Here is a 20956-nt window from a genome sequence, read left to right as displayed (position 1 = left end):
CAGGCTCATTTTACCTCTCTGTTCATGGAGACAAAGGAGGCTTTTGTGGGCCAAAAACCCCCCTAACACCCCTCAACCTCCACGTCTTTACCAGCCTTCACAGCAGCACAAGAGAGGCACAGATACCGGATTATATGGGCTTGGCACCAACAAACATCTTTTATACAAAAAAAAATGGCTATTCTGCTCTAAGAGAGGACACTTTCTATGACCAGGACTCAAATACCACAAGAGCATTGGTGTAAGACTCACACGTTGCATTGTGTTGGCCTGTCTATTGTAGAGGATCAAGTTGATTTCTAAGCCTTTATAATAATAACTTTATAACAAGAAGAAACATTCAGGTTGTCATGAATACCTACAAGGAGTGAGAAAATAACAGAAACAGCTAGCAATATGTGAATATCAAGTATGTCTACGAAGGAGTAGAACAGCTTCAGTCCTCCTGGTCCTGCTGTCATCCTGCATCCTGAACTGTGTACTGGACTATTGGACCTTTCTTCAAGAGGGAAAGCCTCCAAGTCTTTGAGGGATGAAGAAGGTGGAAATCCACTTCCCATAAAGTTTCAATTATGTGTAGATCTGCTGACTGGGGAGGCCGTGGAAGGAGTTTGACTTCACCCTGCTGTTCATGAAACCAGCAGTGTGGATCATCTTGGAATATGGGAACATTAGCTTCAGTCCTCCTTGGATGCTGTCATCAAGTCCTGAACTGTGCTGTTGCTGTTGAGACTGAGTCACAGAGGTGTTGGTTCAATTCTGTGATAATGTTTGAGTCTGTAGATTTGTGGTGTTTACCAACTATCCTGTAAAGTGTTGTCTGTTCCTGTCAGTGACCTTCCAATTTCCTCCACTGTTCCTCTTTGCTGATGCAGTTTGTGTGTTTGACTGTTGATGATGATTTTCCACACTGTTCCCCTTACTAAATTAAATTATGACTGGTGCTCTATGACTATTTGTCCTCTGTGAACTCTGTTAGATGCCTCATGCTGCTTTGGAAACTCATATATTAAAGTGACGATTGTCAGAGCTCTTTCTTAACTGACACACCCTGACAATAGTCTTTTTCAAGTGGTGTTTCCAATATTTTGTCCACACCCCACCACCCAGGTAAAGGTGACATCATAGGGAGGCTCTGTGTGTTAAGGCATTTGATCGCTGACTAGACTGCTCAGTGTAGCTAAATTCAGTTGTTAGTCACTACAGACAAAACGAGCTATTTCTGTAGAACGACCCTGTAGGGATGAATCCATTTTAAAAAAGGTTTACACTGGCTATTACACAGAGGATTTATTTACTGGTTGCCAACAGGTCCATGACTGGAAAATACATCCAGAGTACCACAGTTTATGGACTAGCCGCAACAGTAAATTAATTTCTAAGACATGATTTATTATAGTCTCTTAAATGTTATTAGGCTAATATAATAACCAGCATTGCCTTGTTAATGGGCGTCCTGGTGGCTCACTTGGCCAAGGCACATACCAGAACTGTAGTCCAGACCACCTTAGTCGAAACCAAGTAAAGACCGAGTCCAGAGCAAATCGAATCCTATTCCAGACTGAGATTAAAAAGGCAATAAACAGTGTACATGTCTTTCCAAATGTTGAAATAATGCTTCAGGAATTGTTGAGTTAAGGATCAACAGAGATCTAGATCTATATGCAGGAGCCCTATACTACCCTTCAACATCCAACTAATCAATACATAGAAGTTACAGGACCAGTATACCAAGGTGTAATCCCTGAAATTGTTTGTAGTGTTGGTGAGAAAATAAACTAAGGCGGACCAGGTGGAGAAAAGCATATCTTTGAAAATTTCAAATATACTCAAATACTACAGCCATGGCACATACCATGTACTCATGATGTTGTGTGTTTGATTCTATCCCGGGACCTTTGTCTTTCCTATCTGTTTCTACTCTGCACTGTCAAGATAAAAATGTAAAGCTACAATTTGCATCTTCTGCAGGAGGTGTTATTCCTGCCCTCCTCCTCCCCCAGTTGGTCAAGTTGCCGCCACAACACGCCACCCCTCATCTTGATGGGGTGTCAAACCTGAGGCTGAGGTAACTGGCATCCATAAAGCTTCCACAGCTGTGGTAGCTTGCCTCACCTGGAGAGCCATGACCAGCACTGCTGGCCACACCCAAACCACACAGCCACAGCAAATAGTATCCCCACATAATTTGAATGGATACAGTGGTTATTCCCATTCAAATCCGTTGATTTGAAGATGGTTGGAGCGGCACGCATTTTTATGTGTACCAGCTAGCTTCCGTAAACCGACTTAGCCTACAGTTGCTGGGGCGAGAGTTTTGCAGCAAGGACCAAAGGAGCTTCTCCCTTGTTACCATGGATTGCTAATATGCTGATGTCAACTAGAAGAGCTCAAAATTAGAAGAGAAGTACAATATTTGATAATGCTTAACCTTCTTGCTAACCTTGTCAGCTATCGGTTGAGTTTTGACAATTGAAATTGAGTGCTAAGCACTCAATTTCAGAGACGAACACAGACTGATAATGTAGAATAGAATAGAATATCCTATTTATGTAGGCCTATTGTTCTTTTAATGTGAAAAAGTTGTATTTTGTAGCTTTATGCTCAACTTGATATCCCCCAAAATACATTCAGATACGAATGAACTTCTGGTATGCCATATACTGTATGTTCTCTGCTTTAACAAGCTGAAAATGCTAAAATGGGACAATAGGACAAAAGAGAGACTGAGAGAGAGAGAGAGAGAGAGAGAGAGAGAGAGAGAGAGAGAGAGAGAGAGAGAGAGAGAGAGAGAGAGAGCGAGCGAGCTACCTGGACGGTGACAATAAACCCTGTCTCAGTTCAACGACTGAGATCCTCTCTCTCTCTCCTCGCGCATGCCCTACGACTCTCTACCCCTCCATCTGTCTGCGCGTCGGAGCGATGACGGTTCGGCAGGAGGAGTCCGACTGAGAGAGAGAGAGACATAGAGACGCACCGAGAGAGAGAGAGAGAGCGAGGGGAAAGAGCGGGGGAGAGAGAGGGAGGACAGGGTAGTCTGGGTTAACGGGGAGACCTGGAGAGACTCGGACCGGGTTTTGGTTTTTTTGGGGGGGCTTTGGGGAGATGCCGCCCTCACCAAGGAGATGGATGAGGGAGCAAGCTCTGGGCTCTTTAACCTCGTAAGTAAACTGATGTTTTGCTTTCGGATGCTTTACTCTGCTGTTATTCTCTCAATCCACATTCCTGTGACTGGTTAATTTTACATGCAGTCTGGTGCTAGTCTGCTAGTCCTTAGGAAATATTCAGAACGATTGCAATTACAGTTCTCTGAGTTAAATATCCTCCCCAGTGTGACAGATAAAATGCTTAAATATGCCATGCATGGAGGAACAGATTCATAACACTACAGTTACCAAAGTAAACTGAACGACCTTTTTTTGTCGAAATGGAACTAATTTTCTGGTTTCTGTAGAAGTTTAATTAGTGCAGCTGGTCAACACATGTTGAAATAGAAACAGCTCCATGTCAACAGGTCCTTCATACTCCTAGAGCATTTTGAACTGGATTGGATAACTTCAAAAACCGTCGGCCTTTCTTTTGTCACAGTTATCTCATTTTTCATCAAAGTAGGCTACAAGTAGGCTGGAAATGCAGGATATGGCAGGCGCACTGAGATACAGGTAATTTTAAAAGTTGTGTCAGTTATTTCAGATTCAGTTATGCTTGTTTTTTTTTTCTTAATTTCGCGGGTTAGTGGGTTGTTCACGCGCACAAAAACACATTTACTTCGATATAATTCTGTTTAGCGGTCAAAAACATGGAATATGCTTATTTACTGGTCTACTAGTAGCCTACAAGACCATGGGAATGGTGTTCTCTCTACACATAGCCTACTAAAATCATCTCCTATACCTTCTCCAGCTGATTCGGAGACAGGTATGCTATTCTGTTCCCTACTGACATTTGTCAATTTTTTCCTCTTAACTATATCTATGTCAAGATTGGGGCTTGAACTTGCAGTTGTCATTAATGTTTTCAGTATTTCTGCCAGTATACAGTTTAGGTACCAATAAGTCATTATTTGGTCTTTGCAATTTTAACAGTTTCTATAAAACCCTTCTCTTGACTTTGATTTTAATCCTGTGAGTTAAAAGGTTCAAAGTGGCATTGAGCGTAAATGCTTTAAAATAAACTGGATGATATATGCGACTTATGGTTTCTACCATCTATACTGTCCTGATGTCTTAACCATTTCCCCATTATCAACCTTAAGTCTTGAGCAAAGGGAAAATACAATAGTGCATCAGTGTAATGGCTATTTGAACAGCACATCCATGCCTTTAGTACTGGAGAGCAAGCTGTTCCATAGGTTTTATGATGGTGTTAATTTGATTTAATGACACCACATGAAGACTCTATCCATAGTGTCATAAATGAACAAGCTAAAACAGTAGCTTGGTGTTCATTTATAATTATAAATAATTATAAACAGAGACTTCTAAATCTCTCCTGATTTGATAAGCAAAAAACACCTTTGGATACTTTCCTTTTTTATATATATACTTTTTATTTATTGTCACATTTCATTTATGACTGTATATTGTTTTATATCAGGCTGATTGACCATAATGCAATCTCTTCTTTTTTTCTTTTTTTAAAGTAATGAGATAAACAAATCATAAACTTCAAATGTAAATCAAACAATCAATAACTACATTTAGAGATGGAAAAACATAACAAAACTGAAAATTATAGATAATGCTAATGGCAATACAATAGATAAAAGGAATATATATATATAGTAGTAATAATAGCCCTTACCCAATGAACACATAAGAAACATACATCCTCAAGGAGCGAAAACAAATTTGGATATCATCAATCAATGATGTTCATTGCATTCCAGGAGTTATTTTGTAATGAAGTTGTAATTAACTTTTTTGGTGAATCCACTTTCCCTCAACCTGCCTCATCTACTTCTACTTCAGTTAGTGCTTTCCTGCATTTCCCAGAATGCCTTTCGACAAGCCCCCCGAGAAGGGGTGTGAACTTGTTGCTTTTGATCATAGGTGGGTTTATGGGCATACAAATATAACTAGCCAGATTGATTGTACTGAAAATTTCATCACTTACTTCACTGTAGAGTTAAATCCAGGTCAACCAGAATAAATCCAGGTCACCGGGAGCGCTGCTGTTCAATGCACATACATGAAAAATCACAATTATCAGTTTTATTCACACTAATACAATCAACCACACTGACAAAACGTGAGAAACATCTGCTGTAGTTCATTTATGGTTGATTTTAAATTCATAAATGATTTTGGATGTGGGGGTTTCCCAGTAAAACATAAGAATGCTTTTCAAACTGACATGACTTGAAGGCGGCAGAAAAACTGGTAGCAAGCAAGGTAAACAGGGAAGTGTGTGAGCAACGCTATAAAAGTATCAAACAGACTATTAGAACTGGAATGTTGTAATAATAGTTAAATCGCAGCTATATAGAGACATGTTGAACTGCAATGTGAGTGCAATGTGAGTATTGGAGATCACTGCTTCGGCCCCATGTGTGTGTGTTGGACAGCAGCGCTCCCGGCAACCTGGAGGTATGAACACTCTACAGTGAAATAAGTGATGAAATTTTCAACGCAAGCAATCGTCATGATGGCAAAAACTAGGAAATTAAGGCCCAGGTTTTAAAATAACCAGAATTATCCTTTGCATGCCAGCTCAATGTAGAAAAAGCCCTTTTGTTGGATACAAGTATTGTCAACAAGCGCAGTCAAAGTGTGCGTGAGCAAGGCATTAACATTAAAATCCAGCTGTTCCAGTTGAGCTGCTCAGTGGCCAACAGTATAAGGTAGTTTCAGTCCAGGTAACTCCAAGGTGTAGGTGTATATGTGCTATACTCCTCCCTTGGATTAATGCCATAATCTGTTTTTAGTCAGCTTTCATGGTTGAACAAGGGTTAAATTATTCCATTGCCAAGGAATGAGCCTTAAAACCCCATGGGTCCAGCTTAAAACTGTCAGGTGAAAACACAACACCAAGTCCAAATCAGCGTCTGCTGGCTAATTTCACTCAACTCAACACTGATATCCTATCAGTTTGCAGTTTGCAGGCAGTGTTAGATGGCAACCTATCAGCATCCTATTACAGTCCGGTGATTGTGATCAGATAACTTGCGTGCTGTAACAGTAGGCCAGGTCATGTGGATGTGGATTGGTGTTGTTACCTTCAGGCTGGTGCAAGGTCAGGCAGGTTTACAGGCCAGATCCTTTTTGACAGTCAAAGGCAGAACAGAAGCTTCAAAGTCTCCTCCATATAATCTAACACTGCCTACTTATGTGACAGCTTTAACTTGTGGAGTTTTCACAGATGCGTTCCCTTTAATTTGCAGGAATGTCAGTCATTTTTGCAACACTTCCTTGTTAAATCTTGACATTTAGGTGTAGAATCTTTCAAACAGTTCCACTGAATGTGCTTTAGCATCAGATGTAGAATCAGTTCCCCTCTTGTTCTTGCCAGTTACCAATTTCTCCTCTAACAGTAGCCTCAAAAACCACAATGCAATGGAGCCACAAGACGTGTTCTGAGTAAGGGGCATGGCCGTGATACACACCCCAATGTTCATGAAGTAGTTGGCTAGCAACCCCCTTCTCTGGGGGTTGTCAAAAAGCATTCTGTAGATGAGGCAGGTTAAGGGAAAGTGGATACACCCAAAAACTAAATTACAGCACTTCATCTCACAGACTGATGAGATCTAACATTGTAAGAGGATCTGAGGATTTTTCCTTTAAAGCTGCAGTAGACAACTTTGCACATTGTCGGTTCCAAATGTCAGCAAGAAGTAACTGTTTGAAAAATTGGAACTTCAATAGTCAGAAATCCTGTAAGGCGACATCAGTAAAGTGCACACAGTTTACCAACCTGGCTGGTCTGTATCTTAATACCAACAGATACCAAAGGGACGAGAGAGGAAAGATCTAATGTTGGTGAGTCCAGCTTTCTCTGGACGGAGCGCTCTCTTTCTGCTGTTTCACCCTTGAGTTTCATTTCCTGTGTGGAGAAGATTTCCCACCAGTGACCATACCTACACCAGGACTTAATTTGAGTAAACAGAGTGACTCTATGGCGTCTCATTTTGGGGGGATTGGACACTTTTCTCTGTTGCAGCCCTGCTTTGTGACTTAAGCTGATAAAATGGGTGGATATTTACATGAAAATCTTGCCTATAGTGCAGCTTTAACAGTTGCAAGTGCAATCCAATGTGCTGGGTTCACATTGTCATCAGCCTTCATATCAACGCCCCAGTGTTTAGTTTAGATCCTAGATGTGAGTTCTGTGCTTGGGCTGACCTCGCTTTGAGGGATATCACTATCCAGGGAGAGATTAGAAACTGTTGGCCAGACAGAGTCAGTCCTGAGAGAGTTGGAACGACAGATTGATCTCCAGATAGACTGGGTGACTGACCGTGCATTTGACCGAGCCCCAACCCACTGCTGGGTTTGACAGAGGGATGCCTGGAATTCCTCAGAAGACAAAGTGCCTACCTGAAGCTACCTCTTAAGTGATACATAGAGGGCAAAAGTTCATGTGTGTTTGTGCATGAGAGTTGCAAAGGAAGGCCGGGAAGGAGAGCAGGCCATGCTCCAGATGTTGCTGTAGCCTTTGCTAAAAAGTCTCCTCATTCATTCCTGATGTCCGCAAGCATACTCTCCCCTACCCTCCTACCAAAGTAATATAGTGCAGTGTCAAAATGGGGCCGAAGGACACCCAGGGGTTGTTTTGGGGGGTTCCAGGGGTCTTTGAGCAGGTTCCAGGGGGTCCACCAGCAAAATTAGGGATAAATTCAGTTCACTATATAATTCACTAGAAATTACCCCAATTGGAGAATGTATAAGAATGACTATTGTAATGCTAGGTTTCACTCTCACCACTATTATGTTCCCATATACAGTGTTGACAGTTCTACAATTTAATACTAAATCAACAACTAAAATCTTCCCATATGGGTCTCTGGGACTAAATCTGATCAAATGGGGTATGTGTGTGTGTATTTGGTCTGGGACATGAAAATGATTGTGACCCACTGGCATAGTGTATGTGTTGCAACTAGAACAATATGGCTAATATTTGTGTGTGTGTACGCACATGCATTTATCTGTGTGTATAGTGGGTGGATGTATGTGCAGGTATGTGTGTGTAGGTGTAGGAAAATCATAGCTCAAACATTATATTATTTTATAAGGGAAATTATGAGTTATTAGACATATCCCAAATAGACAATTATAGAGAAACAGAAAGTTGAGTAAGTAGTTCAAAATAACAGAGCTTTGGAGGCTATGCCAGTTGATAAACGGACCTCTAACAGCACCAGGAGACTAAGCAAAGTGAATGGATTGCTGTGATGCTTGCTTGTGTCCTGGAGTCTGCTGCGGCCGACGTTGCTGGACTTGGATGGTGAGAGAGTCTTTGGGAGCCAAGTTGGACGGACTGGACTGGGGTGGAGAAACTCTTGATCAAGTGACCTTGAAGCAAGCTAACTCACTGAACTATTCTCTGGGAACGATTTATAAGGAATATGGTGTCTCTACCTTCAGATGGCGTTCAGCCAATCGGATTCAGCAGTGGTGCCGTTGGGGGAGGGGGGGTGGGAGGTGGGGGTTCCCCACCTACTTATCACCGTGACCAATGCTGATTTGATCCGGGTGATAGCACCTTTGAAATCTTAGGATTCTCTATTATTCTCACCAAAATTGTACACTCGGTCATAGCACATTTCTGGTGGCAGATTTGAAAAGTTAAGATCAGAACAAATAAATTGATACCAAACTTGGGACCTGTAGTGTCAAGATTGGTGAAGTAATAGTGTGTTGTTCATTAACGTCATACATTCTAACTTTATGAGCTTACAAATAGGACAAGATGCTGACTATCAGAGTATTTTATGGCAGCTTTATTGCCAGTATTATTAGTGTCTGGTGACGGCATTGTTGATTTTAACAGACCTGGAAAGGGGGAAGGTCCTGGCCTTTTGGTCTGGCTTGGGGTGAAAACCGGGGCAGCTGGTTTTTATGAGACCTTGCTCATTTAGCGCGACGTGAGGTTGTTGTAACCGGCGCCTGCCCAGGTGCCAATGGGGTCTCTCCGGTGGGGGGTGGTGCGTGTCACGGCAGGCGGTCTCTGTGCCACTTCAGGAATGTGGATGTCTCCCTGCTCTGGAAACAGAGGGGCTCGTCTCCTACGTAGGTATGTAGCTACAGTTTTATCATTTATGTGTAATTTAGTAGGTGCTGTAGCAGCAATTATATGTGTCTACACTGGACATGTGATGTGTAAAGTTTTCCACTCAGATTATGTTTTATTCTGGCTATGGGAGTAATGTGACTATGTGCTTGAATAGAATAGAACAGAATAGAATAGAATAGAATAGGATTTAGCACAAGAAGCCTGTGGCAGTGGTCGGTGAGATAGATATTTTGCGGAAATGTTTTAAAGTGTCAGCACAACATGAATTTCACGTTCGATCTTTGAATATGTTATTACAATAGATTATATAGTTTATTTCTGGTTATGATAACAAAAACAAAGTGGGAAAGCTGAAATTGACAATCTCCAGTAGGCTTCACATATTGAAACAGGCAGGCTCCAAAAGGAAAGTACATTCAAACATTCAGAAGATATACTGAACATGAATAGTCTGTTATATGATTGTACTCTGCTGAACTTAATGGGATTCTGTTGTCTGCTGGACTAGTGTTTATACATCTTTGTAAAATATAGTGGTCTGAAGTGGCTGGGTGTTCCTGTAATTCAAAGACAATGCCATACCGCTCTCTGTGCGTGGGTGGGGCTTTGGACGTGTCTTCAAGACTAGCTAACTCAATCACTCACTGAATTTCCATGTAGACTGCGGCTATAGCTGTGGCTGCTGAGCACTGTTTATAGAAAGTTTTGACAGTGCTTTCAGACGAAACCGCAGAACATGACAAAGCCAGTGGCCACTTCTCTACTCAGTGTGGAAATAGACACGGAAATGAACTGGCGCTAACTCTCCCCTTCAAGGTTCTGTAACTTGGACTTGAGCTAGTTATATAACTGTAGTCACTATAGTTTGGCCAATATTGGTTTTTGAAGACTTATACTGATATTTTTTGGATTGAAGCTGCCAATAGGTTATCTTTAAATTTGACCATTTTCATGCTAAAAAACATAGAATCCAAGCATTCAGCATTTCCCCTGAATTTTATTCTTGTCAGGGTGGAAAAGAAAACAGTCTGAAACAGCATTTAGACCATGGGACACTAAAACTCTCCATTGAAAGCCATACTATATACGGAACCTCTATCATATCAGAGATGGATGATCTTTAAAATTCTTTTTTCTTTTAAAGTTTTAATAAAAGGCCAATGTTGGCCCCAATCCTAGTAACGACTGCCACCAAATGAGCAGCTCAAGTCAAAGTGTGGCGAGAGTGGAGCCCTGTGTGTGCAGAGATGAACTGTGTGTGTGTGTGTGTGTGTGTATTTGTGTGTATGTGAATGTTGTGTTTATTCAAGCAGTACCCACAGCTGTTGAGTGCTTCCAGGATTCCAGCTTGGCAGAGGAGGCTTAGTATCAGTCCAAAATCCAGTGAGAGAGAGAGAGAAAGAGAGAGAGAGAGAGAAAGAGAGACAATATAGAGGAACTGGTGTCTGGCTTAACATGGAGACCTAGAAAGACTTGGATGGGTGTTTTGGAAAGTAGCCAGCCAACACTGAAGTCATTCCCAAGGAAGACAGGTAACTGTTGTCCCAAACACTCGTTTTGTGTTTACAAGCATGTCGACTCACTGTATGGAGCGCAGTCCAACCACGGACACTGAACCGATTTGAAATTTCAGTTCAGTTACATTGGCGAACCGATTCAACTCGTTCACTTATCATTCAAATGAATGATTGATTTGTGTATCAATCCATCACTACAAGGAACAAGAGAGGAGGTAGCTCTGCTCATTGAGGTTTAATTCAGCCAATGAGATTATTTCTGCCTCTGAGAAATGCTTGTAGAACTAAAACTCAAATCTGCAGTACTAGCAGTACCATGTGTGTGCAAGGTTTTCTATCTGTCTCTTTCTGCCAAGGAGTCAGTTTCATGATGTGTATAACTATAATGGAGTGTACAATGTGTTTTGATAATACCAGTTTGCAATTTTATTTGCATGATGTCATGATACAAATAAAGAGTTGCTATTCCATGTGCTTGATGTTTGCAAGGAATCATGGGTAGTGTGTCGTAGAGACACTCCTTGGGATCGCAACTTGTAGCTTTGGTTAGATTTGGAAGGCTGTAAACTAATGACATGGAACATATTTCTAGTCCAAACTCTTTGTCGTCTCGATTAGAGATGTTGTCTGGATCCATGACTGTCAGAGAATATTATTATTATTATTATTATTATTATAGCTGACAAGCATGGGCTGCTGTATTTATTCACTCCACAATCTTATGACTAGTTCATTAAAAATGCAGTTTACGAGAGAAGTGTAAACAATAAGAAGAAATGAAATAGAAGAAAAAGGAAAAAAATAACAATGAATGAACAATGAATGAATGCGTATCTTCGTCTGAGTCGAGTTTATCTTTGTGAGTGTGTTCAGGAGAGAGCCAGAGAGAGTTTGCTGGCAAGACATTGTGAATCGAGACTGTGGTTTTTAGTCAGTCTGCTAAAAAGGAAAATTAATTCCATCTAAGTTTGATATCTTGTTTCACTTGGAGGCAGGATGAGTCCCTGGAAGAGCTGTGGTGGCAAAAGGTTATAGAGTGTTTTCTCAAACTGTCATTACCTCCTCTCTGAACAAAATCTCCCCAGAGGAATCCCATCCATCTGCAGTGGCCTTTGAAATCACTTCGTAATAGATGATCTCAGTGGATGTAGAAAAGGTCTCTTGCTGCATTGATACATTTGAAGGTTTCCATTCCAAAACCTTACAGGTCCATTTGGACACAAACCAAAAATGTTTATTGCTCAATATAAAAACAAAAAATAGGGAAAAAACCTTGTCACATAAAAATGAAATATTGTTTTGTAAGTAAGTGAAGGGTTCTAGGTGGCTTATAACACAACAATGTCGCATTTTAAGATTTTCCTTTGTTCAAATGATGGATATCTGAATCTGAATTTTGGAACCCTAACGCTTCATTTTATTCCCTGCAAATTCATTACAAGATTGAATAGACTACAAACACAAGAAACATACTTTTGATTTCCTTTTATAAGCTATATCCATCCACCAACTCAAGTTACTCCATTATTTAACATATATTTTTTCTTTTTCACTTTGGTTTTAATCCCGGTGACTCCAAGGGTGTGTGTCCACAAGACAGAACATGACATTTCATGTCTTGATATATTTGACTTTGATGGAACATTTTCTACTTTTTAGCCCACATCCATAGAAATTAAGGAGCTGTCAGCCTCCGGTTTGATCTGCGTTGTCAGCACCCAAAGTACTTGTTCCAGGTTGCCAATGCTGAGAGTTGAAAAACTAAATTACATCTTGAAAAGTAACATGGGCTCTGGACACTGAATATACATAGAGTTGTATGTGTATTATACTCAGTGATGTAGTGTTAAATAGATAAAAAAAGAGGGTCTATGACACCCAGTCAGTGATCAACATAAGGCAAACAACAACCTCTATGAGCAAAAATCAAAATTATATAACAGTTGATCAGTTTGGTACTACTTACTATGATGTATACTCTTAATTTAAGACTATATATTTCTATCAACCACAAAAGGTCATAAACTCTATTCTGTAATTCAAAAGGTGGTAAACAGGGTTTAGGTGGCTTTACCTTCCACTACATCCCTGCTGATACTTAATAATGTGAATGTCCAAAATCAGCCACAAAGCCTCTGACGAACCCCACAAATGATCAGATTTATAAGTAAAATGGGCTACTTGCAGATACACTTTAGATTTTAGGCATTTAGATGATGCTGATAGTTACGAGTTACTTCAATTCTGAGATTGCCTCATTATAAGCCAATAATAGTTGATCAGTTTGACAAAATCTAGTCTGATACCACTCACATATAACAAAACCTGACACACAGAAAGATACATACCGTATTTCCTCTAATAGTGGCCGGGGCCGTGGTCGACACGAATAAATAAAGGCCGGCCCCAAATACAAGCCGGGGAAAAAAACAAAGGAAACAAGACTAGGTCAAAACCTAGTATATGGCTGGACCGTGTCCGTCTCCTCTCTCCGCCGCTGTCCTCTCCACCGCGCCCACGGCCCGTACCTATCGGGAACACCTGGTGACGCATCGGCGTCGGGGCCCCGCTGATATCTCGGCCGGATCACCGGGAACAAATCGGCACCCAGCTATCGGCACTGGCCGGAACCATGCCCCCGGGAAACTCGAAGCATCGGCAGTAAGCCCTCGGCGCACCGAAACCTCCATGCCACCGACAGAACAGAGGGCTGTCAGGTGGACTGAGCTCACGCATAGAAATTAACGGCGATATGATATAATTGTATAGATTCTACTTTAGCTTCAGTTAGCTTCAGCTTACATGCAAACAACGGTGGATACCGGTAAACTCCTGGTGCCTGTTTGTAACTGTAGTTTGTAGTAACGTACAAGTGCCACAAGATGGCAGTATGCCACAAGATGGCTCGGCCGGCGGAAGTCTCTGGAGCATGCCGTCGTCGATTACCGTAATTATCGGAATGCATTGCAGTAACAAAAAAACGGCTACCTAACGTACCCCAACAGAAGCAGATCAGAAAATCATACTTCACACTAAAATATGAGCAAATCCCACCAAGGGAATTAGAAAGAAAGGCCTGTCTCTAATATAAGCCTGCTTCCAATAAAGGCCTGGTACCCTCTGCAGTTGAAGTAAATAAAGGCCCGGGCCAATATTAGAGGAAATACGGTATATAGATACATTATATGAGGGAGGCTGTTCCTTCAGTTCAGCTGATGTCATTCTTTTTTGTAAGATATTTTTTTGTTTTTATTTGTATTTTTGCCTTCATTAGATTGTTCAAATTTGAGAAAGGAAAGGCTGGGAGAGAAAGAGAGAGGGATGACTTGCGACAAAGGTCCTTTACCACACACACACACACACACACACACATGTGAGCTGAGACAGGACCATGCACCAAAAGTTGATGAGAGTTGCTGTTGAAATGCTGCTGTTTTTTTTACTGTAAATAATAGTGTTCTTCTCCCTCATACTGTGTGTACTGTACAGTCAAATGTGCTGTAGTCACACACACATACACTCACTTTCACAAACACCTATATGAAGTGTGTTGTGAAATAAAAAATGCAAACTAGATGGTACTCAGTAGAGGGCATACCTCCATAAACATTCCAAGGTAAATAAGAGGAAGGTGATAACTTCACTGTTTTCCTCTTAAGACAGGTCATCAGGATTCAAATTCAGATCAGTCAGTCTATCAGTCGGTCAAACAGCGCTCTCTCACTTCATATTGAGTGATGCTCGCTTGACCGGCGTTAGCTTAGCAACTGTGGTAGCTAAGCTATATGTGACAAAAAAACGTGAACATTTTAGTAACAACTAGACTGAGTTAGCACAGCTGCTTTTTTGCATAAAAGGAATGGAATTTTGCCCAATGCTAACAAAATGGCAGTGGTGTGTTTGGAATTTATGCTTTAGCTAGCAGAGCAGTTTTTTTTGTAACAGATGTGGAATTTATTAAGTTTGGGCAATGCTAATGAAACATTTTGGCTAACAGGCTACATGATACTGAAAGACAGCTAACCTAGCATAGCAATATAGTGAGATAAAATAAGATAGCACTTTATTGATCCCCCTGGGGAAATTCGGGTGGATCTAAAGTGGATCTATGTATCTTCTTGACAATACATTGGTGAATGACATAGTTATCCTGATTATTCCAGAACTTCAACTACAGCAGCAGTTCTCAGACTGGGGGTCGGGATACCCCAAGGGGTCACATGATAGTTTTGGGGTGTTGCAAGATGATTTAAAACAACATATTTCTAATAGATTATTATGCAATTAGTAGCCTCTAGGCCTCCTCTGATAACAAAATGAAATGGCCTGAAAAGGGAAAATAATTTTTTGGGTGAACTGTTGACCACTCTGCATATGCAACCTGTGATGGGGTAGTAGGCATTGCTTTGTTTTAAGGGGTCACGAGCCAAAGTTATGAGTGAGATATGCATCAACCGGAATGTAGTTTTCTTTTAAATATTTTAATTGGTCAATAAAAAGGTTACAATAAAAGGTTACTTTATATATTAATTTATAGGCACAGAGCTGACAAGACATAACAAACTAGGCTACAGAGTTTTTGGCTTCCCGCGGAGAGCCCATGGTGGCTCCAGTTGAGGTGAACAGTTAGCCAATCCCTCCGCATACTCTCAACTGCTAAAGTTAAATTAACTGGATGTAAGACAAGGAAATAAACTGTGTTCAAACCGGGCCGAAGACCGGGATGGTTTGATAGAAGGCTCAGTCATGTCTCTGTTTTTCTCTGTTTTGTGTTGCCGGACAACTTTGCCCCCAAAAAGGGACAACCTACACCAAACCCAACATGTAGAAGTGCGCCACTATTCCCCCAAGAATTGTATCCTTTAGTCAGGGTAGGAAATCCTCTGAAACAGCATCTAGATCATGGGACACTAAAACTCTCCCATATCATATCATATACTCATATCCATCATATCAGAGGTGGACGACACTGACTGGACCAGATCCCATTTTTAATAAAAGGACAATATTGGACCCATATATCTGACCCATCTTGAACTTCTGGTTTCAGTGGTCTCAGTATAGGTTTCATCAGTGTCTGCATGTTGTGTGCCTCCTGCAGGTGTCTGAGGAGAGTGCTGTGCAGCCAGCGTCGCTCTCTGTGGATGCTGCTCATGCTTCTCACTGTGATCTGCGTCGCCATTCAAATCCTGGGAGTCGTCCGCCAGGCCAGGTAAAGTCACACTGCTGCAGATCCTACCAGTTTGGATGTTAGTGTTTTATGAGTGGTTCTCACACTGAGTTAGAGGGTCCTTAAGGTTTTGCTGAAATGTGAGAAATAATCAATGTTAAACATATCACACATAAATCAAATGAAATCATTTTAAAGGTAAGGACCACCCTAAAACACGTAAAAAAAAAAAATCAGTTATTGCTGATGGACAAAGTGCATTCCTGGGTCCATTTTGTTTGGTGGTATATTTTTCTTTCTGTGGATTACGGGCCAAACGTAGACAACGTGACGGCACGTCCAGATATTTCCAGTGCAGCAGCAATGTAGTTTGATAGCAGAACATTTTATGGTGATGATGCAGATGTTATAAACGTCATCCAAATTCAAGATGCTTTTATTCCGTTTTATTTTTCTCTTCTGCCAACTAACCTGCACAACAACCACAAATTCAACTCTGGATAGGCTGATTTTAATTACTGACCTAAACCAGCAGAGAATCGTAAATGTCAGATTAGCTTCTGAATTGAATGTGTACAGATATATCCAGTAACATTTCAACACGTAAACATAGCAACCTGGCAGATATCCAGATGAGTGTGTTACACCTTATAGCCAACAGCTCCTTGCAGCTCAGCTCTGATCTAATGCAGTATTTCTCCCTCAGGGCTGATAAAGGAGGTTATTTGTAGTCTTACGCTTTATCTTTTGACCAAAAATGAAGCTTAAACTCTTTAAAAATGCACAATACATTTTTTAGGACTTTGTACTTTTTGAGTTCTGAAACTCAACTCTGAAACACTGAAAATATGGCATCTTTAAATTCTAATCAATTTAACTTTTTCACCTTCCAAAGAGAAGGAAGCACCCCACTTTTTTTCCAACTCATCAGTGTATTATAACTGGTCTACCATTGAAATTAGAAAAATGTACTAGTTTCAAGTTTTATAATGATTCAAGATAAATGTATTGTCCAATTGACCTTATTGGTAATATATGACTTATCATATTGACTGTGTGTGCAACTTGCTGTCTCCTCCCAGGAATGACAAACTGATAGGACTCCTGAATCTGAGGTTCACTGCTGAAAACCAGCATCCACTTCCCTCTCTGCAAAATGTCTGGGAAAACCTCCACGCTGAGCCTGCACTAGTAGACAAGGAAGGAACAGCAGAACGTCCTCATCAAAATAAGGTGGAGAGAAGAGGGGAGAGATTTGAGGGATATCTAAAGCCCTCAGATGAGATCCTGTCGAGACATGTTGATAAAACCAGTAAGTTCATAGATTCTCAGATAGAGGCAAGAAAAGTTTCAACTGGAAAGCTAGTTCTACCCAAAGACCCAACACTAAGAAACAAGCAAAGCCTAGGACTTCCTGGTTCTTTGGTCCTCCAACAGGGGGTGCCATCTCGCAGCAGCTCAGATAGCAGGAGTCATCACATCCCACACTTCCACAGTAATAGTAAAGATCTGACTTCAGCCATTGACCAGAGGATCCTGAACATCCCCACTCCATCCAGCTCCTCCAAGGTTCACCTCAACAGCATCCATGATAGTAAAGGCTCCTGTCAGCCAAAGGATCACATTGTGTTCCTAAAGACACACAAAACAGCCAGCAGCACCATCCTCAACATCCTGTATCGCTATGGTGACAGCAGGAACTTGACCTTTGCCCTCCCACTGAACAAACACAGCCAGTTGTTTTACCCATTCTTCTTTGCTTCCCACTTTGTGGAGGGCGTCAGCAGCAGAAGTGTAAGGCAGTTCCACGTCATGTGCAACCACATGAGGTTTAGAAAATCTGAGGTGAGCTTAATTAAAAAATTACTCAAATTGTTTGGTGTAACTGTTGCTATGCCTGTTTATAACTGCATGCCTGGAGTTATCCATCTGTAACATAGCTAGGCCACATCATCTTTCACCTTTTGGTTATTGCTTTATATTTCATAATTGTTCATGAACCGGGCTCCAATTTGCATACAATTTGGCACTGTAAAACTTCTATTAACTGTTAGACACATTTCATATGATATGATTTTATATTTCCCTTACCTCTAAAGTAACATGTTGAACAGCAGTTACATCAGCTAACTGGAAAAACATAAGCAATGAAGAAAAATTATTGTATTCTCCCTGTAAAATCTTTCAGAATTTCAGTCACAGTGAAGTAGAACTTGGTATTTTCTCCTAAACACATTTCTTCCTTTGTTATGTCCCAGGTGGCAAAAGTGATGCCTGAGGATACCTTCTACTTTTCCATCCTGAGGCATCCTGTGGCCATGATGGAGTCTATCTTCATTTACTATAAGAGCATCCCAGCCTTCCACAAGGCTCGCAGCCTGGACGACTTCCTTGATAACGGCTGGCGAGGCTACAACTCATCGCTGACCAACAACCACTACGCTCACAATATTCTGGCCTTCGACTTTGGCTTTGACAACAATATTTCGGTCGATGCTGAAGACCTGGAGGCGAGAGCCAGCACAGCTATCGCAGCCATTGAACAGGACTTCCACCTCATTCTTATTTCTGAATACTTTGATGAATCTATGGTCTTGCTCAAGCATGCACTCTGCTGGTCCCTGAATGACGTGGTTTCCTTTAAGCTCAACAGCCGCAGTGAACGGACTCGTCACCCACTTCTACCAAACACCGCAGACAAGATCAAGGCTTGGAACGCTTTAGACTGGAGGCTGTACCTGCACTTTAACGCCACCTTCTGGCATAAAGTGGACACTCTGGTGGGGCAGGAGGAGATGAGGTGGGAAGTATCTCAGTTGAAAGAGCTCAGAGCCCAGCTAACAAAAACCTGCCTGAAAGATGGTGGGGCGGTAGACCCTTCCCAAATAAAAGATGCTGGACTGAAGCCGTTCCAATATGGAGCAGCTGTCATCCAAGGATATAACTTAAACCCAGGCCTAGAGGGATCAACCAAAACAAAATGTCAGAATCTTATAACTCCAGAACTGCAGTACACAGATACACTGTACTCCCAGCAGTTTCCTGAGCTAGCCACTAAGCAAAGAAAAGCAACTAGGATGATTGCTTTGCAGCGCCAGTCTGGCTCAAACCGAACTGGCATGATGAGACAGGTCTGGGCCAGGGAAGCCCATCACAGAAGAACTGTCAGACACAAAGACCCAAATACCAAGAACCAAAAGGCCCCCACAAGTACCCTGTTAACACACACAGCAGCTAAAAACAACAGAAATATGCCATGACTGGTAACTGGAACTGATGACTTGTATTGATGATTGATGGGGCCATTCAGTTCTTATAGGTTCATACAGAGGTTTAATAGTATTTGTTCAGTCTAATGACCATGTTGGAACATTTTCTTCATGTACTTTCAAGTGCATTCCTCTAGTTTGATTTTATGCCAATAACATAAACACAGTGAAGTTAGAGCTGTATAGAGGGATGATCTTGAGGCATGGCTGTAGTCAAGAGCACCTTAGTTGAGTCCAAATCAAGACCAGGTCCAAAGGGGGTCGAGACCAAGTTAAAACTGAGACCAGGGCAAATCCAGTCCTATTCAAGACCAAAATAGGCAATAAACAGTGTACTTTCCAAATGTAAAAAAAATAATGCTAGATATCTGTTGATGTTACAGATCAACAGAGATCTAGATCTATCTGCAGAAGCTCTGTACTATGCCCTTCAACATCCAAGTAATCAATACATAAGTGAATTGATTTATGTTATCAATTAATAAGACTGGCATTAACCATTTGTGGTTAGTTAAGTCGAGTCAGTCTAATCTGTATCTTTCTGTGTCATCATGAGTTAATATTGAAAATATTATAGATTATAGATATTTATTTCTGATGACTTGAGGAGGAATCCCCTCTTTGTCTGCCCTCTCTACTCTTTGTCTCTACCATTGTTTAAAATTCCTCAGTACAGCTCCAAAAAAAGAAAGATTGTTTTGAAGAATGTCACATAAGCTCAAGAAGATCTCAAAAGAACTCTTGCTTGGAGTTTCCTGGTGAGAACTCAGACATTTCCTGGAAATCCTCTCCATTTTTCCAACAAATTACGAAGTGAAGAATTATTGCTGAGAATGGAGTACTTACCATAGAGTCACTTAGCAGGAGAGCAATAGTCCTTTCTATTATCAGAGAGGCATTATTATTTTAAATAATGTTCTAATTCTTAGAATACCAAATAATTACTGTATTTAATGTATGTTTTCCAAATGTTTCTGCACTTGAGTTTGATCAATACAAATGAATTGTGGATGATAATCAAGAAAGGATATTTAATGATTTCTGATTATCTTAATGATTTGAGACTATATCACAGACAATCACAATACTTTTGTAAATATGTCTATGTCTGTATATGTGATTTTCATTTGTTGAATATTGACAGTAATAATGTCACCACTCATAAGCACAGATTTGGCAGGGATTGAGTGTAGGACAACCACACTTAATGGAATCCAGTTCTCTAATCTTCCTCTGATCCAGCAGGTCCTGCTAGATGAACCACTGGATATGCTGAATGGGAAGCCACCTGACTGCTGGACTCATCCACAAAAAGGGGAACATTAGCATTCTAGCATTGGTGGTGTGTATTTGAGTTTGCCTTTTAGTTTTATTTCTACTGGTGCAGAATAAAACAGACAAAACCAAAAGTTTCTCTCCAGTGTCCTTCCTACTCTGTAGAGACCAGTAGACATAAGAGAAATGTTTTTGCGTGGCCTAGGTTTTCATGTTTCTTTTAATCTATTTTGTGTGAAATCTACACATGCTTGAGTATTATATGAAAGATGGCATAAAGTATTAGGTATGAAGTGTCAGCTATTGTCAGACATTGGGAGGTGTGTGGGTGTTATGATGTGAGAAATCCAAATTTGTACATTTCACTGATTTGTATTTTATTTCTAGTTTGAGGGCAGTTGATGTTGATCGTCAGGAGTCAAACTACTTATGGAGAGAGAATAGTGCCAGCAGAGATTGCATTTGATTGCATATATTTTTTTTGCGTAAAT

At 40.9% G+C, this 20956-nt stretch overlaps 1 protein-coding gene across 1 annotated transcript; it reads left to right on the top strand.

Moving 5' to 3' along the window:
- Positions 1–3046: 3046 nt before the first annotated feature.
- gal3st2 (galactose-3-O-sulfotransferase 2) lies at positions 3047–20516 on the top strand. Its single transcript, XM_078284228.1, has 5 exons — positions 3047–3161; positions 15853–15963; positions 17004–17766; positions 18180–19052; positions 20436–20516. Exons 1-5 carry the CDS (start codon positions 3106–3108, stop codon positions 20514–20516), a joined length of 1884 nt encoding a protein of 627 aa, XP_078140354.1. The 5' UTR covers positions 3047–3105.
- Positions 20517–20956: the final 440 nt, after the last annotated feature.

This window comes from Centroberyx gerrardi, chromosome 6 (assembly GCF_048128805.1).
Source record: "Centroberyx gerrardi isolate f3 chromosome 6, fCenGer3.hap1.cur.20231027, whole genome shotgun sequence".
NCBI classification, from domain to species: domain Eukaryota; kingdom Metazoa; phylum Chordata; class Actinopteri; order Beryciformes; family Berycidae; genus Centroberyx; species Centroberyx gerrardi.
This window is presented reverse-complemented; position numbering and strand designations above follow the sequence as displayed.

Coding starts and splice junctions, on each gene's coding strand:
- gal3st2 (XM_078284228.1), top strand. CDS start 3,106: ATGCCGCCCTCACCAAGGAGATGGATGAGGGAGCAAGCTCTGGGCTCT. Junction 3,162..15,852: donor GCTCTGGGCTCTTTAACCTC/GTAAGTAAACTG, acceptor TGCCTCCTGCAG/GTGTCTGAGGAGAGTGCTGT. Junction 19,053..20,435: donor GAACTGGCATGATGAGACAG/GTCTGGGCCAGG, acceptor CTGATCCAGCAG/GTCCTGCTAGATGAACCACT.